At 41.7% G+C, this 26921-nt stretch overlaps 3 protein-coding genes across 4 annotated transcripts in view; 1 reads left to right on the top strand and 2 right to left on the bottom strand.

The window, feature by feature from the left end:
• The window catches only part of LOC110490767 (netrin-4-like), a 35703-nt gene extending 23557 nt beyond the window's left edge, over window positions 1-12146 (bottom strand). Inside the window, exons 1-2 of the mRNA XM_036944818.2 lie at window positions 11567-12146; window positions 10336-10877 (exon numbers count right to left, since the gene is read on the bottom strand). Of these exons, the coding sequence (XP_036800713.2) occupies window positions 10336-10877; window positions 11567-11624 (600 nt within the window). The 5' untranslated portion in view covers window positions 11625-12146. The remainder of the gene's footprint in view (window positions 1-10335; window positions 10878-11566) is intronic.
• Window positions 12147-15894: 3748 nt separating this feature from the next.
• On the top strand, window positions 15895-17697 carry LOC110490436 (small nuclear ribonucleoprotein F). Its single transcript, XM_021563825.3, has 4 exons — window positions 15895-16034; window positions 16295-16420; window positions 16833-16897; window positions 17397-17697. Exons 1-4 carry the CDS (start codon window positions 16032-16034, stop codon window positions 17461-17463), a joined length of 261 nt encoding a protein of 86 aa, XP_021419500.1. The 5' UTR covers window positions 15895-16031; the 3' UTR covers window positions 17464-17697.
• A 4196-nt stretch (window positions 17698-21893) lies between these two features.
• tsn9 (Tetraspanin-9) lies at window positions 21894-26344 on the bottom strand. 2 transcript variants are annotated; one of them, NM_001165078.1, is given in 10 exon segments: window positions 21897-22414; window positions 22516-22599; window positions 22720-22851; window positions 23442-23543; window positions 23657-23731; window positions 23830-24021; window positions 24179-24258; window positions 25501-25549; window positions 25642-25666; window positions 26134-26344. In NM_001165078.1, coding segments are annotated over 7 exon segments (720 nt in total). In that variant the 5' UTR covers window positions 24242-24258; window positions 25501-25549; window positions 25642-25666; window positions 26134-26344; the 3' UTR covers window positions 21897-22342.
• Window positions 26345-26921: the final 577 nt, after the last annotated feature.

Here is a 26921-nt window from a genome sequence, read left to right as displayed (position 1 = left end):
ATCAACTAGATTCATTACAGAGTCAACATGCACTACATCAGGGATCATCAACTAGATTCATTACAGAGTCAACATGCACTACATCAGGGATCATCAACTAGAGTCAACATGCACTACATCAGGGATGATCAACTAGAGTCATTACAGGGTCAACATGCACTACATCAGGGATCATCAACTAGAGTCATTACAGAGTCAACATGTACTACATCAGGGATCATCAACTAGAGTCATTACAGAGTCAACATGCACTACATCAGGGATCATCAACTAGAGTCATTACAGAGTCAACATGCACTACATCAGGGATCATCAACTAGAGTCAACATGCACTACATCAGGGATCATCAACTAGATTCATTACAGAGTCAACATGCACTACATCAGGGATCATCAACTAGAGTCAACATGCACTACATCAGGGATGATCAACTAGAGTCATTACAGGGTCAACATGCACTACATCAGGGATCATCAACTAGAGTCATTACAGAGTCAACATGCACTACATCAGGGATCAGCAACAAGAGTCAACATGCACTACATCAGAGATCAGCAACTAGAGTCAACATGCACTACATCAGGGATCATCAAATAGCATCATTACAGAATCAACATGCACTACATCAGGGACCATCAACTAGAGTCATTACAGATTCAACATGCACTACATCAGGGATCCTCAACTAGATTCATTACAGAGTCAACATGCACTACATCAGGGATCCTCAACTAGATTCATTACAGAGTCAACATGCACTACATCGGGGATCAGCAACTAGATTAATTACAGAGTCAACATGCACTACATCAGAGATCATCAACTAGAGTCAACATGCACTACATCAGGGATGATCAACTAGAGTCATTACAGAGTCAACATGCACTACATCAGGGATCATCAACTAGAGTCATTACAGAGTCAACATGCACTACATCAGGGATCATCAACTAGAGTCATTACAGAGTCAACATGCACTACATCAGGGATCATCAACTAGAGTCAACATGCACTACATCAGGGATGATCAACTAGAGTCATTACAGGGTCAACATGCACTACATTAGGGATCATCAACTAGAGTCACTAGAGAGTCAACATGCACTAAATTTGGGATCATCAACTAGAGTCAATACAGAGTCAACATGCACTAGATCAGGGATCATCAACCAGAGTCATTACAGAGTCAACATGCACTACATCAGGGATCATCAACTAGAGTCATTACAGAGTCAACATGAACTACATCAGGGATCATCAACTAGAGTAATTACAGAGTCAACATGCAATACATCAGGGACCATCAACTAGAATCATTACAGAGTCAACATGCACTACATCAGGGATCATCAACTAGAGTCATTTCAGAGTCAACATGCACTAGATAAGGAATCATCAACTAGAGTCATTACAGAGTCAACATGCACTAGATCAGGGATCATCAACTAGAATCATTACAGAGTCAACATGCACTACATCAGGGATCATCAACTAGATTCATTACAGAGTCAACATGCACTACATCAGGGATGATCAACTAGAGTCATTACAGGGTCAACATGCACTACATTAGGGATCATCAACTAGAGTCACTAGAGAGTCAACATGCACTAAATTTGGGATCATCAACTAGAGTCAATACAGAGTCAACATGCACTAGATCAGGGATCATCAACCAGAGTCATTACAGAGTCAACATGCACTACATCAGGGATCATCAACTAGAGTCTTTACAGAGTCAACATGCACTACATCAGAGATTATCAACTAGAGTCAACATGCACTACATCAGGGATCATCAACTAGACTAATTACAGGGTCAACATGCACTGCATCAGAGATCATCAACTAGAGTCATTATAGAGTCAACATGCACTACATCAGGGATCATCAACTATAGTCATTACAGAGTCAACATGCACTACATCAGAGATCATCAACTAGAGTCATTATAGAGTCAACATGCACTACATCAGGGATAATCAACTAGAGTCATTACAAAGTCAACATGCACTACATCAGGGATCATCAACTAGATTCATTACAGAGTCAACATGCACTACATCAGGGATCATCAACTAGAGTCATTAGAGAGTCAACATGCACTACATCAGAGATCATCAACTAGAGTCAACATGCACTACACCAGGGATGATCAACTAGAGTCATTACAGGGTCAACATGCACTACATCAGGGATCATCAACTAGAGTCATTACAGAGTCAACATGCACTACATCAGGGATCATCAACAAGAGTCATTACAGAGTCAACATGCACTACATCAGGGATCATCAACTAGAGTCATTACAGAGTCAACATGCACTACACCAGAGATCATCAACTAGAGTCAACATGCACTACATCAGGGATGATCAACTAGAGTCATTACAGGGTCAACATGCACTACATCAGGGATCATCAACTAGAGTCATTACAGAGTCAACATGCACTACATCAGGGATCATCAACTAGAGTCATTACAGAGTCAACATGCACTACATCAGGGATCATCAACTAGAGTAATTTCAGAGTCAACATGCACTACATCAGGGATCATCAACTAGAGTCATTACAGAGTCAACATGCACTACATCAGGGATCATCAACTAGAGTCATTACAGAGTCAACATGCACTACATCAGGGATCAGCAACTAGAGTCAACATGCACTACATCAGAGATCAGCAAATAGAGTCAACATGCACTACATCAGGGATCATCAACTAGCATCATTACAGAATCAACATGCACTACATCAAGGATCATCAACTAGAGTCATTACAGAGTCAACATGCACTACATCAGGGACCATCAATTAGAGTCATTACAGAGTCGACATGCACTACATCAGGGATCATCAACTAGATTCATTACAGAGTCAACATGCACTACATCAGGGATCATCAACTAGATTAATTCCAGAGGCAACATGCACTACATCAGGGATCATCAACTAGAGTCATTAGAGAGTCAACATGCACTACATCAGAGATCATCAACTAGAGTCAACATGCACTACACCAGGGATGATCAACTAGAGTCATTACAGGGTCAACATGCACTACATCAGGGATCATCAACTAGAGTCATTACAGAGTCAACATGCACTACATCAGGGATCATCAACAAGAGTCATTACAGAGTCAACATGCACTACATCAGGGATCATCAACTAGAGTCATTACAGAGTCAACATGCACTACATCAGAGATCATCAACTAGAGTCAACATGCACTACATCAGGGATGATCAACTAGAGTCATTACAGGGTCAACATGCACTACATCAGGGATCATCAACTAGAGTCATTACAGAGTCAACATGCACTACATCAGGGATCATCAACTAGAGTCATTTCAGAGTCAACATGCACTACATCAGGGATCATCAACTAGAGTCATTACAGAGTCAACATGCACTACATCAGGGATCATCAACTAGAGTCATTACAGAGTCAACATGCACTACATCAGGGATCAGCAACTAGAGTCAACATGCACTACATCAGAGATCAGCAAATAGAGTCAACATGCACTACATCAGGGATCATCAACTAGCATCATTACAGAATCAACATGCACTACATCAAGGATCATCAACTAGAGTCATTACAGAGTCAACATGCACTACATCAGGGACCATCAACTAGAGTCATTACAGAGTCGACATGCACTACATCAGGGATCATCAACTAGATTCATTACAGAGTCAACATGCACTACATCAGGGATCATCAACTAGATTAATTCCAGAGTCAACATGCACTACATCAGGGATCATCAACTAGAGTCATTACAGAGTCAACATGCACTACATCAGAGATCATCAACTAGAGTCATTACAGGGTCAACATGCACTACATAAGGGATCATCAACTAGAGTCATTACAGAGTCAACATGCACTACATCAGGGACCATCAACTAGAGTCATTACAGAGTCAACATGCACTACATCAGGGATCATCAACTAGAGTCATTAGAGTCAACATGCACTACATCAGGGATCATCAACTAGATTCATTACAGAGTCAACATGCACTACATCAGGGATCATCAACTAGATTCATTACAGAGTCAACATGCACTACATCAGGGATCATCAACTAGAGTCAACATGCACTACATCAGGGATGATCAACTAGAGTCATTACAGGGTCAACATGCACTACATCAGGGATCATCAACTAGAGTCATTACAGAGTCAACATGCACTACATCAGGGATCATCAACTAGAGTCATTACAGAGTCAACATGCACTACATCAGGGATCATCAACTAGAGTCATTTCAGAGTCAACATGCACTACATCAGGGATCATCAACTAGAGTCATTACAGAGTCAACATGCACTACATCAGGGATCATCAACTAGAGTCATTACAGAGTCAACATGCACTACATCAGGGATCAGCAACTAGAGTCAACATGCACTACATCAGAGATCAGCAACTAGAGTCAACATGCACTACATCAGGGATCATCAAATAGCATCATTACAGAATCAACATGCACTACATCAGGGACCATCAACTAGAGTCATTACAGAGTCAACATGCACTACATCAGGGATCCTCAACTAGATTCATTACAGAGTCAACATGCACTACATCAGGGATCCTCAACTAGATTCATTACAGAGTCAACATGCACTACATCGGGGATCAGCAACTAGATTCATTCCAGAGTCAACATGCACTACATCAGGGATCATCAACTAGAGTCATTACAGAGTCAACATGCACTACATCAGAGATCATCAACTAGAGTCAACATGCACTACATCAGGGATGATCAACTAGAGTCATTACAGGGTCAACATGTACTACAACAGGGATCATCAACAAGAGTCATTACAGAGTCAACATGCACTACATCAGGGATCATCAACTAGAGTCATTACAGAGTCAACATGCACTACATCAGGGATCATCAACTAGAGTCATTACAGAGTCAACATGCACTACATCAGAGATCATCAACTAGAGTCATTACACGGTCAACATGCACTACATCAGGGATCATCAACTAGAGTCATTACAGAGTCAACATGCACTACATCAGGGATCATCAACTAGAGTCATTACAGAGTCAACATGCACTACATCAGGGATGATCAACTAGAGTCATTACACGGTCAACATGCACTACATTAGGGATCATCAACTAGAGTCACTAGAGAGTCAACATGCACTAAATTTGAGATCATCAACTAGAGTCAATACAGAGTCAACATGCACTAGATCAGGGATCATCAACCAGAGTCATTACAGAGTCAACATGCACTACATCAGGGATCATCAACTAGAGTCATTACAGAGTCAACATGAACTACATCAGGGATCATCAACTAGATTCATTACAGAGCCAACATGCACTACATCAGGGATCATCAACTAGAGTCATTACAGAGTCAACATGCACTACATCAGAGATCATCAACTAGAGTCAACATGCACTACATCAGGGATGATCAACTAGAGTCATTACAGAATCAACATGCACTACATCAGGGATCCTCAACTAGAGTCATTACAGAGTCAACATGCACTACATCAGGGATCATCAACTAGATTCATTACAGAGTCAACATGCACTACATCAGGGATCATCAACTAGATTCATTACAGAGCCAACATGCACTACATCAGGGATCGTCAACTAGAGTCATTACAGAGTCAACATGCACTACATCAGAGACCATCAACTAGAGTCAACATGCACTACATCAGAGATTAGCAACTGGAGTCAACATGCACTACATCAGGGATCATCAACTAGAATCATTACAGAATCAACATGCACTACATCAGGGATCCTCAACTAGAGTCATTACAGAGTCAACATGCACTACATCAGGGACCATCAACTAGAGTCATTACAGAGTCAACATGCACTACATCAGGGATCATCAACTAGATTCATTACAGAGTCAACATGCACTACATCAGGGATCATCAACTAGATTCATTACAGAGCCAACATGCACTACATCAGGGATCGTCAACTAGAGTCATTACAGAGTCAACATGCACTACATCAGAGACCATCAACTAGAGTCAACATGCACTACATCAGGGATGATCAACTAGAGTCATTACAGAGTCAACATGCACTACATCAGGGATCATCAACTAGAGTCATTACAAAGTCAACATGCACTACATCAAGGGCCAATCAACTAGAGTCATTACAGAGTCAACATGCACTACATCAGGGATCATCAACTAGATTCATTACAGAGTCAACATGCACTACATCGGGGATCAGCAACTAGATTCATTATAGAGTCAACATGCACTACATCAGGGATCATCAACTAGAGTCATTACAGAGTCAACATGCACTACATCAGAGATCATCAACTAGAGTCAACATGCACTACATCAGGGATGATCAACTAGAGTCATTACAGAATCAACATGCACTACATCAGGGATCCTCAACTAGAGTCATTACAGAGTCAACATGCACTACATCAGGGACCATCAACTAGAGTCATTACAGAGTCAACATGCACTACATCAGGGATCATCAACTAGATTCATTACAGAGTCAACATGCACTACATCAGGGATCATCAACTAGATTCATTACAGAGCCAACATGCACTACATCAGGGATCGTCAACTAGAGTCATTACAGAGTCAACATGCACTACATCAGAGACCATCAACTAGAGTCAACATGCACTACATCAGAGATTAGCAACTAGAGTCAACATGCACTACATCAGGGATCATCAACTAGAATCATTACAGAATCAACATGCACTACATCAGGGATCCTCAACTAGAGTCATTACAGAGTCAACATGCACTACATCAGGGACCATCAACTAGAGTCATTACAGAGTCAACATGCACTACATCAGGGATCATCAACTAGATTCATTACAGAGTCAACATGCACTACATCAGGGATCATCAACTAGATTCATTACAGAGCCAACATGCACTACATCAGGGATCGTCAACTAGAGTCATTACAGAGTCAACATGCACTACATCAGAGACCATCAACTAGAGTCAACATGCACTACATCAGGGATGATCAACTAGAGTCATTACAGAGTCAACATGCACTACATCAGGGATCATCAACTAGAGTCATTACAAAGTCAACATGCACTACATCAAGGGCCAATCAACTAGAGTCATTACAGAGTCAACATGCACTACATCAGGGATCATCAACTAGATTCATTACAGAGTCAACATGCACTACATCGGGGATCAGCAACTAGATTCATTATAGAGTCAACATGCACTACATCAGGGATCATCAACTAGAGTCATTACAGAGTCAACATGCACTACATCAGGGATCATGAACTAGAGTCCTTACAGAGTCAACATGCACTAGATCAGGAATCATCAACTAGAGTCATTACAGAGTCAACATGCACTACATCAGGGACCATCAACTAGAGTCATTACAGAGTCAACATGCACTACATCAGGGATCATCAACTAGATTCATTACAGAGTCAACATGCACTACATCAGGGATCATCAACTAGATTCATTACAGAGCCAACATGCACTACATCAGGGATCATCAACTAGAGTCATTACAGAGTCAACATGCACTACATCAGAGATCATCAACTAGAGTCAACATGCACTACATCAGGGATGATCAACTAGAGTCATTACAGAGTCAACATGCACTACATCAGGGATCATCAACTAGAGTCATTACAGAGTCAACATGCACTACATCAGGGACCATCAACTAGAGTCATTACAGAGTCAACATGCACTACATCGGGGATCAGCAACTAGATTCATTATAGAGTCAACATGCACTACATCAGGGATCATCAACTAGAGTCATTACAGAGTCAACATGCACTACATCAGGGATCATGAACTAGAGTCCTTACAGAGTCAACATGCACTAGATCAGGAATCATCAACTAGAGTCAATACAGAGTCAACATGCACTACATCAGGGATCATCAACTAGAGTCATTACAGAGTCAACATAAACTAGATCAGAGATCATCAACCATAGTCATTACTGATGCACTACATCAGGGATCATCAACCAGAGTCATTACAGAGTCAACATGCACTTGATCAGGGATAATCAACTAGAGTCAACATGCACTACATCAGGGATCAACAACTAGAGTCATTACAGAGTCAACATGCACTACATCAGGGATCATCAAGTAGAGTCAACATGCACTACATCAGGGATCATCAACTAGAGTCATTACAGAGTCAACATGCACTACATCAGGGATCATCAACTAGAGTCATTACAGAGTCAACATGCACTATATCAGGGATCATCAACTAGAGTAATTACAGAGTCAACATGCACTACATCAGGGATCATCAACTAGAGTCATTACAGAGTCAACATGCACTACATCAGAGATCATCAACTAGAGTCATTACAGAGTCAACATGCACTACATCAGGGATCATCAACTAGAATCAACATGCACTACATCAGGGATCATCAACTAGAGTCCTTACAGAGTCAACATGCACTACATCGGGGATCATCAACTAGATTAATTACAGAGTCAACATGCACTAGATCAGGGATCATCAACTAGATTCATTACAGAGTAACCATGCACTAGATCCGGGATCATCAACTAGAGTCATTACAGAGTCAACATGCACTACATCAGGGATCATGAACTAGAGTCAACATGCACTACATCAGGGATCATCAACTAGAGTCAACATGCACTACATCAGGGATCATCAACTAGAGTCCTTACAGAGTCAACATGCACTACATCGGGGATCATCAACTAGATTCATTACAGAGTCAACATGCACTAGATCAGGGATCATCAACTAGATTCATTACATAGTCAACATGCACTACATCAGGGATCGTGAACTAGATTCATTACAGAGTCAACATGCACTACATCAGGGATCATCAACTAGAGTCATTACAGAGTCAACATGCACTACATCAGGGATCATCAACTAGATTCATTACAGAGTCAACATGCACTAGATCAGGGATCATCAACTAGAGTCATTACAGAGTCAACATGCACTACATCAGGGATCATCAACTAGAGTCAACATGCACTACATCAGGGATCATCAACTAGAGTCAACATGCACTACATCAGGGATCATCAACTAGAGTCCTTACAGAGTCAACATGCACTACATCAGGGATCATCAACTAGAGTCATTAGAGAGTCAACATGCACTACATCAGGGATCATCAACTAGAGTCATTACAGAGTCAACATGCACTACATCAGGGATCATCAACTAGAGTCATTACAGAGTCAACATGCACTAGATCAGGGATCATCAACTAGATTCAGCCGCGGCCCATTATTTTCTGACGCGGATGGTCGGGGGGCTGGATCTTAATTGGAAATAATTTGTAGACGGCAAATGAACCGCTAGAAGCCCAAACAGATAGAATTTTTGACTAAAACAATCATTTCAAACCTTGCTTACTTTTGTTTACGATCACGTGTCTCTCTATTATGAGTGTGAATACTTGGGAACAGATTTCCTAAATGAAAATTACTTGGAGCTGATTACCTGGTGTTTTTACAGTCTTTTATGTCCAACAAAAAAACAACAACAACAACAACAACAAAAAATATATATATATTTTTTATTCTCAGAAAATTTGTGCGGTGCAAATAAAACCACCAAATTGGTCCCGTGGGCTGCCAGTTGGGGAACCCTGCATTACATGATCTCCCTGCACTGTGTACTGTTAGCTCTGCCTTGGTAGGAGCTGAAACCACTCACACACTGTTTCAGTTAGACATCAAGGAGCTGCCAGGAACACTTTCATGCCACATAATCCCCACCCCCACCTGATAACCATCCTTCCCTAGTAATAACACTATCCTCCGTAGTGCTGCTGCTGTCTTGGGCTCTATGGACTACCCAGGGTGTAGAGAGCTGTAGAGAGGTTAGGGTGTGCAGACTGGAGTTCCAGCCCAGCACTAACACACCTGACTCAACTCATCACGGTTTTGATTAGTACCTGTATTTAGATTAGAGACCCATGATTCAGACACACAGGGGAATATGCAGGTTAGCTTTATGAATGGGGGGAAGTGGAGTGGACACTCCTGTGTGTAGTACAGTAGCCAACATCTATCATCCCTCCTTCCTTCCAGCTGTTCATCCGTCCATAAGTAAGGTGCCATGACAGGGCACATCCTGGACCGCTAGAGGTGTGAGTCTGAGCTGCTGTCTGGACTAACACCTGGTTCTGTCTCAGACAGTGCTGTCTGTCTCTGTACACACACACACACACACACACACACACACACACACACACACACACACAAAAGCCCTCCTCAATCCCTCCTCACCTCTCCCCTGGTACAGGGGTAAGCTCCAGAGTATTTGGAGGTGCAGGGGGCCCTGTCCAGCACTGCCTTTCCCTCCTTCAGTCCAAAGGTGGCGCTACAGTTCCTGGCGTAGTACCGCAATATCTTCCAGGTCTGCCCGAAGTCCTGCGAGCGCTCCAGGGTCATGGCGGTAGGGCGGGGCGAGCGGAACACCATGATCAGGTGGGTGAAGATGAATTCTGCCTCCAGATCCAGCTGCAGAGTCTCAGACTCCACTTCCACGGACGACTGCCACCAGGTGTTGGGGTGGCGGAAGGAGGAGTCGGCCATGGCTGCAGCCAGGTGGGCCTGCAGGGGGAGGGCCGCATTGCACTCCCCACACCTGGCCGGGGGGCAGGGCACTGTGGAGGAGGAGGGGTCAGAGTAGGAGCAGTAGGGCTCGGTGCCCTTGTAGCCACACACGGTCTGGGTCAGGACCCTGCGACCTAGCGCCAGATTGCCCATTCGGGGGTTACACGCCTGGCTCTCACAGCGAGCGGCTACCCCCCCTACACGACCCAAATCTATAGGAAGAGAGATTGGACAGGTTATAGGAGATGGACGAGGATCTCTTGTGTATTTAATCTAAACTTGAAGATAAACGTTTAAACTTGAATGCTTCAGTGTGGACTTTGACAGAGATCAATTTTTGGGCAGCTATGGGAGGAGGATGTGCACTGCAGACGAGTTCCAGATGCATTGGGTGTGGGATGTAAGAACACCTTCTGGGGTACACTGCCATCTTTAAGAGCCCTCTCCACGGCCAACATGCACACAGGGGAACGGGGGTTTCATGTTTTTATATAACACAACAATTATGTTTATAATGTTGGCAGGTATTCAAAATAGATTTTTGGCAGTCAACAATGATTGGTAGCTCACAGTAGCCGTCATTGTTATGGGTCTTTTGAGGTTATTACATAGTTATAAAAACATGTCGGTATATTTGTGTTTCGTTTGAAAACATTCTACATTATAGAGAAAATCTCAGTGATATCATGAGACACGAGTTTCACCTCCATACAAATAGAATGTTGACCCGAGGTGGTCAACAGAGCGGAGCGTAAGGAAATACTTTTGTCACCGTTGCTGCACTTGTCAGGCGTATTGTTCTCAGACAGCGGGAACGCTACATTGTTGCACACAATGAATACACTTCCTATGAATTGAATTCGATTAGAAGCAGGGTTTTTTTTCAAGAAAAAATACAAACCTGCAAGAAGCCCAGATAGTCCAGTACAGGTAAAAACAGCAAACAAAGTCCACATCATAGTTCCGACCCAAAAGCAAGTGTTCCCAAGAAGAGGTTAGGCTATGAGATACCTAGAGAGAAGCCTTGTGAATAGGCAACGCGACACCTCGTTGGTGTTATTCAAGTGGCAAATAGATGCAAGATGTCATCCTCCGAATGTAAAGCCAAGGTTCAAAGCCAGTAGTCTTTACTTTCCCTGTTTCAATAACAATCAGATATGATCAAAGAAGAACAAAGACCCCAGTTTGACAACACAGCCGGGTCAGACACCCAGGGAAAAGTATTCCATTATTCCGCATTACTTCTGCAAAAGCCGAGGACTGATTTGCGTTCTCTCGTATTCGCCGGGACCTTCTACCTTACAGTTAATTTGCTTGCTAATAGCCTGAAGATAAACTGTGAATCTACTATAGAATACAGAGAGAGTGACAGCGGGCTTGCGGCTCCGCCCCGTCTCTTTGCATTTTTCTCTTTAAAGGAACATTCTTGGTCGTCAGGATCCAGTTAGTGTCAGGTCAGAGCTGGCACGCTGTGGTCATCCAAACCTCTCCAATCCACAGACACTTATCCGGATAAAAAAAAATACGGTAAAGTTTATTGACACATCGTTTAAACAAAACAAAGGAACACAGAATAACAAAACCCAGGGTCCAGAATTAATGAGGCTCGTGAGCTGAACAGGATCCAAATTTGTAATAATTGCCCCCTTTTAGAAAGGAGACTCTAACCGCGTTTCCAACCAACCTTTTTAGGCGAATAAAGTAGCCCTATATGTCCGATAAAAAAATGACAACAAACCTGATGGAAACAGCTAATTTTGTCGGTAAAATATAAGGTTGGATATTTTTGTGTAGGTAAATGTATTATGCGAGAATTAAGGTAGGAACGCGTTTATGCCCAAATATTGATATAACTATCATATCGAAGTAAACTTGGAGTCACGGAATGACATGTTTATGTGGTCATCCTACTACGACTCGGGAAAACATACAGTTTATTAGGCTACAGATGAAATAAATGAGGATGAACTTCACAGGGTGGTGAAGGTGCAAGGTGGAAAGCTTGATGCTCCTTTCCAATAAATATCGAGGATCTTATTCTGGTGATTTGATGAATCCATGCTTGGCTGCCGTTTGACAAATTAAAACAATCTCAATTTTGGCCATAATAATCGTATCATGTAGACTGTACCCACAACTGTATCTGCGAGCTGGTGGATAGAGCGCACGTGCCTATACCAGAGTGGGCACATTCGCTATATAACACATGTTTTGTGACATCAGTAGAGTTGAAAATACAATGGAAACCCATTTAACTTTAAAAATGTTAATCTGTACACGTGAATTGTACAGTGGAATGGTGTGGGCATACCCCAAAAACAGAATGGTGTGTGTGCACTGGGCATTATAAATATTCACGGAAGTAGACTGGAATGGCCAACTCATCCTCCTCTAGAAGAAGATAGGCCAGCTCATCCTCCTCAGGGAGATGACGTCATGTTATTTGAGGACATTTTTTTAGCAAGCATTTTTTAAACATCTGTTTAAAATACAAATTTAAGGTTGGGGTTTTGAAGGGTTTTTTCTCCAATTTATGCTTTGGCCACAAATAGGAGTGTAGGAAGAGTCAAAGAGATTAATATTAACTTTAAAATGGAGATTTTCACTGGGCACTTACTTTAAAATTGTGGAGTTTGAGGGCCTCCTGAGTGACACAATGGTCTAAGGCACTGCATCGCAGTGCTAGAGACGTCACTACAGACCTGGCTTCGATCCCAGGCTGTATCACAACCGTCTGTGATCGGGAGTCTCATAGGGCGGCGCACAATTGGCCCAGCATCGCCCGGGTTTGGCCGGGCAGGCTTTACTTGGATCATCGTGCTCTAGCGACTCCTTGTGGCGGGCTGGGCGCCTGCAGGCTGACTTTGGTCATCAGTTGAATTGTGTTTCCTCCGACACATTGGTGCGACTGGCTTCCTGGTTAAGCGGGTGTGTGTTATGAAGCAAGGTTTGGCGGGTCATGTTTCGGAGGACGCATGACTGGACCTTTGCCTTCCAAGCCTGTTGGGGAGTTGCAGCGAAGAGACATGATCGAAATTGGGGAGAAAAGGGGGTAAAATACAACAACAAAAGAGTTTGGTCACTTGGCTAAATACAATTCTGCATGGGCCATGTTGACAATATGCTACTGATGGCCTATCCCAACAAAATCCCAGCTAATTGGAGTGGAATGCAAGCCAATTGAGATTTATTAACTGATCCATATTACGCAGTACCAATATATTAATGAACTACCCTGCCCTATGCAGAGAAGATTATACCAGGGGTTGGCCTTTAAATTCCTAGATAAATTTTTAATAGCCTACCAAAGTCTTGTTTCCGTTTCCAAAGGACTCCTAAAGGGGTACTTTGGAATTTTGGCAAAGAGTTCCCCAGAGTCAGACAAACCATTATGAAGAAAGTAAGAGGATAGCTTTGCGAGCCAATGCTAACTTGCGTTAGCGCAATAACTGGAAGTCTATGGGTATCTGCAAGTTATCAACTTCCTTCAAACTGCACGCAGAGACATAGAAATGGTATCCACGGGTTCATCTGACTCAGGGGAAGTCGATAAAGGGCATTGCCAAAATATCCCTTTAATAATGACAGCAATAAATCTTATGTAGGCCTAATATTATAGGCCCAATCTCAATAATAATATAACTTCTCATCTTGTCGTTAGGCCTATATGATAGTGTAGTTGGTGACAGCACTGCTGGGGATATGGGGTTTGATTGTAGCATATTCTCTCTCTGCAGTAGATTACAAATATTGGGAAATTTGAACGAAATCAATAACAAACCGTTTCTGTGTACATGCTGCCCTCGTGTGGTCAGTGCTGGTGATGAGCATTATACAATAGTACAGTAAAGTCATGGAGCTGCATTGGTATTCAGGAATGATGTGGGGCTCTGACTCTCAATGCCCCCTCCCCTTCCTCCTTTAGTTTAGTGATCTCCTGCTCTAATTCTTTGATAGGCCCTCAACCCGCCTCTTCTCTGCTGCTTTCCACTTCACCTCAATGAGCCCAGCATGGCTCCTCTCTATGGAGCACACCAGAGCCGACCTGCATACTGTCTAATATCTCTCATTCTCTGTTTTGCTGAGCGCTCTAGTTCTCCTGGATTATATCCTGCACTTCTGTTTCCATCTTCCCCATGAGTCTTCCTCCCTGCATATCTATTACACAGTAGACAATGGGACATGTCTGTGTCATGCATGCAGCAGCTCATGATTAGTGATCATTTATCTATCCTTTAACAGTATAAGAGTTTTCCCATGATACATACCTAGGTGTATGTTTGTCCATACACACACACACACACACACACACACACACACACACACACACACACACACACACACACACACACACACACACACACACCTGAACATGCTCACACAAACATATTAATATTGATGTAAGGACATCAGTATTTCAGCAACAAAGAGGGTTTTGTGTAATTTCAGAGGAATTTCCACTGAAACCATCCCTTGCTGTTGGAAGTATTATTCATGATCTCAAGTTCAAACTTGCAAAATGGTTTAGTAACAGTCGAATGCTTCAAGACAGAAAAATTAATGAGAGCATTCTCCAGACTGGCAGTGCATAAAGAGAGCTGCCAGATAGACCTAGATATGACAGTCTACCTCTATGCCATAAGTTCTTCATGCAATTCCAGACAAAATGTATTCATAAAGAAACATTTTATTTGAAATGAAATACAGATTTAAAATCTTGTTTCAAATGTTTTAATTAAATGACAATTACCTTGGACACCAGTGGTTTCCATTGATGGTCACTCCTCCCGGGGCATGGCCGAAGACTGGGTTTTGTCTTGAAAACATACATTTGTTTATTTGCTGCGTAACATAGAAATTAGTAAAGCTTTATCTAGGTAGATTACATCCATTGATAGCAAATAAATTACATCATAGCCCAAAGATTTTGGGGAAGTGGACCGTGGTGCAATACGCAACACGATAACCACTATAACCGCCAGAGGGCGCCACTGCCCCATAGGTGTTCAGTTAACTTCACATGGGCAGTCTTTTGAATAAAATGCAACCATTTTAGATGGACATGGATAAATATAACAGTTTACTCTCCTTTATTTATCCATAACATTTCCATTAAAATATCTGCCGCAATGAGCAATGAACATGAACATTTAAATCATGTCTCTTCATTTTTGCCCCTCGGTACACTAGGTGGCAGTACATAAATAATTCGAGCTCTTTTTCTCAATCGATTAACCTTTGTTTTGGGTCAAAGTTGAAAGGTTCCAGCTTCCTGGTTTCGGCGGCAATGTGTACAAGTCTGGACGTTTTTGTGTCGAAAAAATAGTAAAGTACAAAGATATAAAAGCACCACATTTCGTACAGCAATGGTGAGTGTTGATATGGTTGGTAATAATAAAATTGCCCGGATCTGTTGAAAAGAGAAACGGATTAGCAGTTGAGTTGGGTGCCTTTTTCCGGCAAGCTAACGTTATCCCATTCATTCATTGCATTTACAGTGAATGAGCAGCAAATAAAGTCATGTTGCAGATTGAAATCTAATACACATGGGTCTGAACGTTCTATTTTGTTCCATTAAATTATTAACCATAACAATTAATCCCACCTTCCTGTTTCTGTGTGTCTGTAGAGTTTACCTCTGAACCCTAAACCCTTCCTGAATGGCCTGACAGGCAAGCCGGTGATGGTGAAGCTGAAGTGGGGGATGGAGTACAAGGGCTACCTAGTGTCTGTGGACAGCTACATGAACATGCAGGTGAGGGAGCACACCTGGACACGGGTGCTTTTAGCAACGTGGGTGTATTTATATACGCTAGCGTTGCTTTCAATTGAATTTGGTTGCACAAAAACAGTACGTGGGAAGCCAGAAGTTAAAAACAGTTCCATTTCAGCTTACAGTGCCGGTGGACAGGAGGATTGGTCATTATGACTGGGAATTTGAGACAAAGCATTGTGTTATTTAACAGACTTTCCAAACGTGGGTCTGTTGTAGACTCACTTCCTATCTGCTTATCTCATCAAAATAAGTCTCCCACAAGTTATTAATTTTGTCCACGTATGCCGCAGGTACAAGACTTGTATGTTGCACCGAACCTGGACAGTGTGTGTGGCTGGTGCAAATAAATGGCGATGTAAATTTGTCATGTTTTTGTCATTGGTTTCGACAGTTGGCGAACACAGAAGAGTATGTAGATGGAGCGTTGGCTGGTCACCTTGGAGAAGTACTTGTTAGGTAAATAAGAGCCCTCTTCTGGATTCTCTACAATGTTGCCTTCTGCCCCTTGTCCTTTACTCCTGAGGTGATCATGATCGGCAACGACTCCATTCATGAAATACCTACTTTTCTTAGAGCAGTGATCTGGGGTGTATTCATTAGTGTAGACTGTTTCAACAGAAAGTGTTTTTTTAAAAAAAAACAAGTTTCATATTGGACAAGTTCAGGAAGGTCCCTCAAAGTCCCACTTTGGCTTGTTTGGTTTGTAGTAAATAATACCCAGTTCAAGAAAGGAAGTATTTGTTGAAATCAGATGTTTTCTGCAATAGAATGTAACTCTATATTCTGAAATATTTGTTGAACTGCAAGTCAACCTTTTAATGAGTACCAGTAGAAATGTATTCTCTCTGGACTTCTGTATCCAGCATACTTCTGGTGTGACTGATGCAGATGTTTGATAGTGGCTGTTTTCAGTGTAATTCTCTATGATCTAAAGTGCGTAATTCTCTACCCACAGGTGCAATAATGTTTTATATATTAGAGGAGTGGAGGAAGAAGAGGAGGACGGAGAAATGAAAGAATGATGGCGAGGATGAGACTTACAACTGATGATCTGGATGAGTGTTGTTTGAATCTTTGTTTTTTTTTCATTTTCACTGTGTGGAAAATGGACTCTTGGTAAGAAAGTTAGCTTTACATGTATGAAACTTTCAAGAGCATTTTTTATTTAATTTTTAATTTTTACTGTTTATGATCCAATATGTATTATCACTGTAGAATAAATGTAGAAAATGATGGTTATTGTACCCATTCCTAAACCTGCTGTCTGGTGGTATTATTACAGGTTTGTGAGGGAGGTGATTGATGTGGTGTCTCAACCTTATTAACAAACATTACACATTGAACAGAACTTGTCAATCAATGTACCATATTCCTCATTTCCAAAGCCCCTCCCGACCATGTACTTTGAACACCTGTTGTCCACATATGAACTTTTCCCCAAACCACTAGAAAGTGACAGAGGTGACTTACAAAAGTAACTCACATTTTTAAGCTTAATTTCGACAATTTCTAAATGTCTAACAAACTTTTGGTAAAGAATGCGAAAGAGGTGGTTTTAAGTTGCAACAGCGGTGAGAAGTTCCTGACGAAGGAAGGGATGTGGCTACTAGTTAATGTTTGTTACAATCTGGTTAGAACGAGTTGCCTACAGATTGCCCTAACGTGCTGTGAAAGCAAAACTACATTTTGGCTAAACCAAATGTTATTCCACCGCAAACTTGATTAAAAGAGCTGTGTTTTGTTCGTGTAGCGACGGTCTGATAAAGGATATTGGACTTGCGAGCACCATTGATATCCAATATGCAGGGTGCTCGTTTGATGAAGTAATCGATGCAACTGGCATGTGTGTCATTCCAGGCAAGTATCAGTGCAATACACCACCCTGGACAATCGGGGAGGTAGATCTACGCGTGCACGAAGGTGTAAACATGGTTTGTGCTATCTGGGATCCTTAACCATAGCCCTTTCCCAATGCTAAACTTAACCCGTACCATTTTTAAATGTAAATTTCAATGGTGTGGGACGTCCCAAGGATCCCGGATAGCAAGGGCCATGTAAACATGCAACCTGGGCCACGTTTATTTGTCAAACGTTGTCGAACGGTGCAGATAGAAATGCCATGAATAGGGCTGATGTTATTCCTTATTCAACATGTCAGAGCATAGGAGGTGGTTGGCACATTAATTGGGGAGGACGGGCTCGAGGTAATGGCTGGTGCGGAATCAGTGGAATGGTATCAAACATGGTTATGAGCCGTTCTCCCCTCTGCAGCCTCCTGTGTGTCAGAGAGCCATGTTTGGCCTAACTGGCATATTTTAATGTTCCAAAATGTTCGGTCCTGCCGAATGCTCCCCTGTTCTATTGAGACAAATATTTGAATCATTGGTTTGGTGTTCTATCATGTAGAGAATTAGGTTTTGTAGAAATGCAGCCGTGCTCTGTGTATTATTACGTTTCAGGACTGGTTGATGCACACACTCACCCGTATGGGCTGGAGACAGGGTGCATGAATTTGCCGTGAAGATAAATATGACTTCCATGGGTCCTGTCCCCTCTGCCTCAACAGCTTGTAATATGACTTCCATGGGTCCTGTCCCCTCTGCCTCAACAGCTTGTAATATGACGTCCATGGGTCCTGTCCCCTCTGCCTCAACAGCTTGTAATATGACGTCCATGGGTCCTGTCCCCTCTGACTCAACCGCTTGTAATGCGACTCGCCTTTTAGAGTAAAAGTAAAGGTTTATATGGCATTTACACAAGCAGCCCAATTCTGATATTCTGAACCTACAACCCTGTGCTTATGGAAAAGATCCTTACACCAGAGCCACCGACTTCTTCACCCTCCCCTCTGTATGTTTGGCATGGGGAATTGTTTGAAACGTACATAAAAGCACAAGAGATGAGGTTTGAACCCATAACCTCTCGGTAGGACATGCTCGCAGAGTGGAACTGACCTTCCACAGATTTGCATTATTTTCCAGATAACGCAGAGCCACTAGTTGATTATCCCTTTTATTAAACCAGGGCTATAATTTGACACATTTGCTGCTTCAACATCCACTGAAGTTGCTTACAAGTTTACTAGATAGCGACAGTAGTTGCCTTGGTAACCAAAGAAACAGACTTGCTAGTTTAGCTTATCAAACCATCAGTTCTAGTTTGCTGTTATGAATTTTAATAAAAAAATGGCAGTGGTTTCAATTCATTTGTATTTATTTTTGCAGCTCAAACATGTAATGAACTACAGCCATTGACTACCGTGCCTTATATGGAAATAATGCCAATCTAGAATGCCCTTCAAGCCAATCAGAAACAAGTATTCAACAATGTCATGGCATTGAACTCAACCACAGTGGTGCAAGGTGGGGGTGGGGGGTGCAGACTCCTTCACACTTTTCTTGCTCCTCTTTGTATGTTTGACATTAATAGTTGCAGAAATCTACACAAGTGTAAAGTTGAGGTAAACCCACAAACTCAAGGTTATGAGACAGGGGTTCTAACCATTGAGCCACAAAATCCTGCACGTTCTCTCTTGAACATACAACCTCAGAATCATGAGGCAGACTTCTGTAATATTCTGCAGAATGAGGTGGCATTGTTTCTACTGGGAACTCCTGTAACAGTTTCTAGATGATAGTTCACTCCTGTAACAGTTTCTAGATGATGATAGTTCACTCCTGTAACAGATAATGATGATAGTTCACTCCTGTAACAGTTTCTATATTATGATAGTTCACTCTTGTAACAGTTTCTATATGATGATAGTTCACTCCTGTAACAGTTTCTAGATGATGATAGTTCAATCCTGTAACAGATAATGATGATAGTTCACTCCTGTAACAGTTTCTATATTATGATAGTTCACTCCTGTAACAGTTTCTATATGATGATAGTTCACTCCTGTAACAGTTTCTAGATGATGATAGTTCAGACCTGTAACAGTACTAGATGACGATAGTTCACTCCTGTAACAGTTTCTATATGATGATAGTTTAATCCTGTAACAGTTTCTAGATGATGATGATAGTTCAATCCTGTAACAGTTTCTAGATGATGATAGTTCACTCCTGTAACAGATAATGATGATAGTTCACTCCTGTAACAGTTTCTATATGATGATAGTTCAATCCTGTAACAGTTTCTATAAATTGATGATAGTTCAATCCTGTAACAGTTTCTAGATGATGATAGTTCACTCCTCTAACAGTACTAGATGACGATAGTTCACTCCTGTAACAGTTTCTATCTGATGACGATAGTTCCATCCTGTAACAGTTTCTATATGATGATGATAGTTCAATCCTGTAACAGTTTCTATATGACGATAGTTCACTCCTGCAACAGTACTAGATGATGATAGTTCACTCCTGTAACAGTTTCTATATGATGATAGTTCAATCCTGTAACAGTTTCTATATGATGATGATAGTTCACTCCTGTAACAGTTTCTAGATGATGATAGTTCACTCCTGTAACAGTTTCTAGATGATGATAGTTCACTCCTGTAAAAGTTTCTATATGATGATAGTTCACTCCTGTAACAGTTTCTAGATGACGATAGTTCAATCCTGTAACAGTTTCTATATGATGATGATAGTTCAATCCTGTAACAGTACTAGATGATGATAGTTCACTCCTGTAACAGTTTCTATATGATGATGATAGTTCACTCCTGTAACAGTTTCTAGATGATGATAGTTCACTCCTGTAACAGTACTAGATGACGATAGTTCACTCCTGTAACAGTACTAGATGACGATAGTTCACTCCTGTAACAGTTTCTAGATGATGATGATAGTTCACTCCTGTAACAGTTTCTATATGATGATGATAGTTCAATCCTGTAACAATACTAGATGACGATAGTTCACTCCTGTAACAGTTTCTATAAATTGATGATAGTTCAATCCTGTAACAGTTTCTATATGATGATGATAGTTCAATCCTGTAACAGTTTCTATATGATGATAGTTCAATCCTGTAACAGTTTCTATATGATGATAGTTCAATCCTGTAACAGTTTCTATATGATGATAGTTCAATCCTGTAACAGTTTCTATATGATGATGATAGTTCACTCCTGTAACAGTACTAGATGACGATAGTTCCAGCCTGTAACAGTTTCTATATGATGATGATAGTTCAATCCTGTAACAGTTTCTATATGATGATGATAGTTCACTCCTGTAACAGTACTAGATGACGATAGTTCCAGCCTGTAACAGTTTCTATATGATGATGATAGTTAAATCCTGTAACAGTACTAGATGACGATAGTTCACTCCTGTAACAGTTTCTAGATGATGATAGTTCACTACTGTAACAGTTTCTAGATGACGATAGTTCACTCCTGTAACAGTACTAGATGACGATAGTTCACTCCTGTAACAGTACTAAATGATGCTTTAGTAAACAGAATTGGAATTTGAACTGAAGGAAAGATGGCCAGCACTTTGACAGAATAAGCTTAACTTTTATTGAACATCTCAGTAACTGGTTTTACAATAATGCATCCATACAATATAACTAATCCGTTTAAGAATTTCTAAGGCATGAAACCAAACCTCTGTCCCTCTACTCTTTTTTGTGTTCAAGCCATTCATTCTATTCTGGATGACCGAGGGATAACCCTACACCCACATACACACAATCCAACCCCCCTTCCTCACCCACCATAACTGAACTAGGGCTGGGATTCAATCCCGGCCAAGAACATAATGATAAAGATGATCCTCAAAAAACATTAAAATTGCCTTTGTGCACAAAATGATACATGGGTGTGTAAATATAAACACTAAATTAAAAGTAGTTTTGTGGCATGTGTGTGTGCAAGTTTGTGCCTTTTTAGAGTATAATTTTGTATAAAAGTAATGGGCCTCAAACTCTGTGTGTGTGTGTGTTCTAAGCTTCGTACTTCTTCCCGGATCGGTGGATCTGCTGGTACAAAGTCATGGAGAAGGCCATACCCAGGAGCTGCAGACAGGAAGTCACATCAATAACACTGCAACAACATCATTACACACACACACACACACACACACACACACACACACACACACTCACACACACCTTACCTGTATGACCAGAACACACATGGCGATGGTTCCCAGCAGGTGTTTATTGTCATCCAGCCACTCCTCCACCTTCTCATAGCAACCCTGACAAGAGAGAAACATACAATCTTGAGAAGTGAAAAAGGACACTCCTACACAGGAATACACACACACTCCTTGATGGGAGGGAGAAGATCAGACATTTGTAAACAAACACAAACTGACCCGTGTCCAGAACTGGTTGGTGGCATTGCGCCCACAGTCCTGGTAGATATCCTGACAGCAGTGGTCAGGAACCACCTTCTCCTGCAGGGCAGTGTGCCAGTCTGTGTACCCATTCACCCCACAACAATGCCACTGACAGGGAGAGAGAGGAGACAGGGTTATATATTGCACCTCTCCCTTGTGGAATGCTATGCTATTAGTGTGGCGTTGCATGGTAGATCATTAGTAGTTAGGTACCGTACCGCTGTCTGTATGGTGTTCCAGGCATTGTATGGTAGATCATTAGTAGTTAGGTACAGTACCTCTGTCTGTATGGTGTTCCAGGCATTGTATGGTAGATCATTAGTAGTTAGGTACCGTACCGCTGTCTGTATGGTGTTCCAGGCATTGTATGGTAGATCATTAGTAGTTAGGTACAGTACCTCTGTCTGTATGGTGTTCCAGGCATTGTATGGTAGATCATTAGTAGTTAGGTACCGTACCTCTGTCTGTATGGTGTTCCAGGCGTTGTATGGTAGATCATTAGTAGTTAGGTACCGTACCTCTGTCTGTATGGTGTTCCAGGCATTGTATGGTAGATCATTAGTAGTTAGGTACAGTACCTCTGTCTGTATGGTGTTCCAGGCGTTATATGGTAGATCATTAGTAGTTAGGTACCGTACCTCTGTCTGTATGGTGTTCCAGGCGTTATATGGTAGATCATTAGTAGTTAGGTACCGTACCTCTGTCTGTATGGTGTTCCAGGCGTTGCGGAGGCCAGCGTTGTTGTTGGTGCTGTACAGAGCAAGTCCCTCTTGCAGGTCCTGTCTGGCGTTATCACTCACCTGCACACACAGTGGATCATGAGAAATGTAGGCAGAGGCACTATGGGTACAGGAACCATAGGAGGAAGGATAACCTGGGGTTGAATTGACAGGAGGCTCTATGGGAGTCTTACATTGTCTGTGTATACGAAGAACAGGATGAGTAGGATCAGCTCCACCAACAGAATAACCAACAACGTGATGAAAAACTACAGGGAACAAGTGAGAGAAGAGAGAGAGGCAGGTGAGGTTGCCAATGTGCCAAGCAATGTAGTGTGGTGCATCGTGGGTCATGTAGTTCACTCACACTCAGCAGCAGACACTTGTTCTCCTTGATGGCACCCAGGCAACCCAGGAAGCCTGTAACCATGATGACAGCACCCAGGGTGATGATGAGGTTGGCAGCAGAGATGGAGGGGAAGGATGGTGATAGGGTGGCAAAACTGCCCTGAGACACAGACAACCACACCCCCACACCCAACAAACCACAGCCCCCCAACTGAAAGAGGCAGAATAAAATATAAATACATGAGTGTCATTACTCTACTCATTATTATACCTTTAGTATACTATGATTTAATAATAAAATATAATGCAGAATCAGAAGATCAATTCGTTTGAAAATCATTATGTGTATAGTGAGTTTGTTCACCCACCCAGAAGAGCAGGTTGAAGAGGAACAACATGTATTTGACACAGCAGAGGCAGCCGCGAGCCATGGTGAAGCTGTGACAATCTGCAAATAAAACGGCAGTGTTTATTATGCAAAACTTTTGTGAAGAATGTGTACGTTTCTCCCTTGCAAATGATCAGCAATCGACGACAATTCAAATGTGACTGAATATCTCGATGACTTCAAACATTGTTCGAACTTGTTTCCTTTTAGTCGTTACAACGGAGTGTATTTCCATAGGCACTAGTAAATAGTAATACTGCACTCACCTCACTTGCGAAACTGTTGTAATTCCTCAAGAAACCACCAGTGCAGCGTTAACAAAGTTAACCAATCAAAACTCGCAGGTATAGAAGGGTTGGTTGTTTAGCAACAAAATCAACGCTTACAAAACTATAGAGCAAAACACACGGGGTTGGCTTTACATTGCTGACAACATTGTTTAGCAACAAAATCAACGCTTACAAAACTATAGAGCAAAACACACGGGGTTGGCTTTACATTGCTGACAACATGTAAACTCTATTTCGAATTCAATGTTTATTAAAACAGAAATACATGTGCACAATGAGCAATTGTCTATCAAATACATCGTTAAAGTTGTTGGTTAGCTTGCGAATTTGGGCCATAGCATTGACATGAAATCTGTCAAAACAAGACATGGTATCAAGAAAATGAGCCACTTACGATTCCCCACATGGCACTTCTCATTCTGGCGAGCAATCTGGTCATCCAGAACCACAAGACGCTGACTTCTGCCCCCATAGAATCATGCACATTGTTTTCGTGACATGTCCAGCTAACCCATCTATTAAAATGTCAAGGGTTTTTTGCTCCCAAAAAAAATTGGTTGATATTTTGAGAGATTACAACAGACTAAGGCCTACATTTTCCCAGGTGAATATACATAAAGATGAGTAGCTCCTATCCATCTGCTTCACATGTACCAGTGAAAATATACTCCGCTGTAATTCCTCAGCGGAACCACGAGGGCAGTTTGCTCAAGATTGAACGTGACTGGAGTCCTATGGACTAAAGCAACGTTTTCATAATTATGTAGGCTATCCAGTTCACTCCTGATATAGAAGTGTTTGGGAACGTCGTATATACGAGCACAATGCCAAAACCTCCAGGTAGCCCCACAGAAATAACAGAAAATGCATTTGAAAAACTAAAGAACATATACCGAACAATGTTTTGATTTAGTCACTTCTTTCATGGGAAAGGCCTGCCCTCTTGGGGTCGTGTTGAGGCATGACAATTGATACTATTTGAACATGTAAACTGTTCTCGTAATAATTTTACCACTTAGATAAGGAATTAGATGGTGCCGTCGAGCCTTCAGCGGAGGGACCTGTAAAACAAAGCACACACAACTATTTCATGTAGGCCTACTGTTGTTCTATGTAGTAGAAACTTAGTTATGTTCTTCTGGAAATTACTTACCGAGCCAGTAACAGTGTGGTGGGCTCTGACAAACACACACACACACACACACAGAGAGAGAGAAATCTACCATCACTTTTAGGCCAAATACAGAATAATACATCAGATTGCACTCCCTCTTCATCTTTTTTTCTACATCGCCACCACAGGAAGTGACATTTGGTGAGGATCGAGAAAGAAGCATTGTTGCTCGCTCTAGGATGTGTTATGTTACTGTTTGAATCTGATAGTGTTATGATGTAACTTCTGTTCAAAGAAAATGTCAACATTGTTTAGTAGCCAGGTCCAATGGTTTTGGCCACACTTCTGATTTAATTCGTTAACGTCGTAAACATATAACTTTGGTCGTGCGTAAATCTTTACAAGCATATATTCTCATCCAAGTTTTAGAACATTACACAGACTGGATTGATACCCAGACTGCTGGGATGATTTTAGACTTGTCCTAAACACCATGGCCGAAGTATCCAGACCAAAGAGATGAATCCGTACCGTAACTGCACCAGCTCGAGTTCAGCTCATCCTCATTTCAACCATCTCCTGACTACTGCGACCGACCTCTATCCGGTTTTCCAGCGTAGAATTCGCGATAATGCAGAAGTTAACAAATCCGATTGTATTCTTTTTGTAGGCTATATTTAAACTTTCCTGCTGTCGTCGATGAGTCGCAGGCGGAGTATTTTCTCTCAGAAGGGCGGAAACTGGTCTGGAGGCGTGACTGTGGTGGGGAGGAATTATGTTACCGAATGGAACTGCAACGAGAGTATGGGACGTCCTGGGAGATAATGGATTTATTTGTGTGTGTGACTGTGTTGCCATTTTTCTTTCATGGTACATTAACTAATAATAATGTGTAACCTAACAGAACATAACTGCACACAAATACAAACACGGCCCCAAAGCCAAGTGAGAATTTAATGAAGATGAATCATACCAACATTAATAATTATAAATACTTTAGACATGACTGTACAGATAAACTCCAAATGACAATACAAAATATACAAAACAGTGACAGTTCCTTTCATTTGCAGCCCTATAATATCCATAGCATTAAGCAGGGATGTGTTCCCCTGTGTTGTAGGGTCTAGGGTGGAGAGCCAAACCACTTTCCAGTTTCAGTCAGAATCATGGGAACAAGTACCTTTGCAGAGAAAACTGGAGTGGCTGGAGCCACGATGGAGTTCTCAGGAATAAACAGAGCCCAGGAGACATGAAGAGGAGTGGAACTCAGTGTCAACCCTACCAACTCTCTCCCTTCCTCTCTTTCCCTTTCTCCT

This window comes from Oncorhynchus mykiss, chromosome 15 (genome assembly GCF_057628025.1).
Source record: "Oncorhynchus mykiss isolate SJ-2025 chromosome 15, ASM5762802v1, whole genome shotgun sequence".
Lineage (NCBI taxonomy): Eukaryota > Metazoa > Chordata > Actinopteri > Salmoniformes > Salmonidae > Oncorhynchus > Oncorhynchus mykiss.
Note: the sequence above shows the minus strand (reverse complement) of the source record. Positions and strands in the feature narration are given on the sequence as shown.

Coding starts and splice junctions, on each gene's coding strand:
- tsn9 (XM_036943670.2), bottom strand. CDS start 24,241: ATGGCTCGCGGCTGCCTCTGCTGTGTCAAATACATGTTGTTCCTCTTC. Junction 22,852..23,441: donor GGAACACCATACAGACAGAG/GTACGGTACCTA, acceptor TCTCCCTGTCAG/TGGCATTGTTGTGGGGTGAA. Junction 22,415..22,515: donor TGTGTGTTCTGGTCATACAG/GTAAGGTGTGTG, acceptor TCCTGTCTGCAG/CTCCTGGGTATGGCCTTCTC.
- LOC110490436 (XM_021563825.3), top strand. Junction 16,421..16,832: donor ACAGCTACATGAACATGCAG/GTGAGGGAGCAC, acceptor TGGTTTCGACAG/TTGGCGAACACAGAAGAGTA. Junction 16,898..17,396: donor CTTGGAGAAGTACTTGTTAG/GTAAATAAGAGC, acceptor CTCTACCCACAG/GTGCAATAATGTTTTATATA.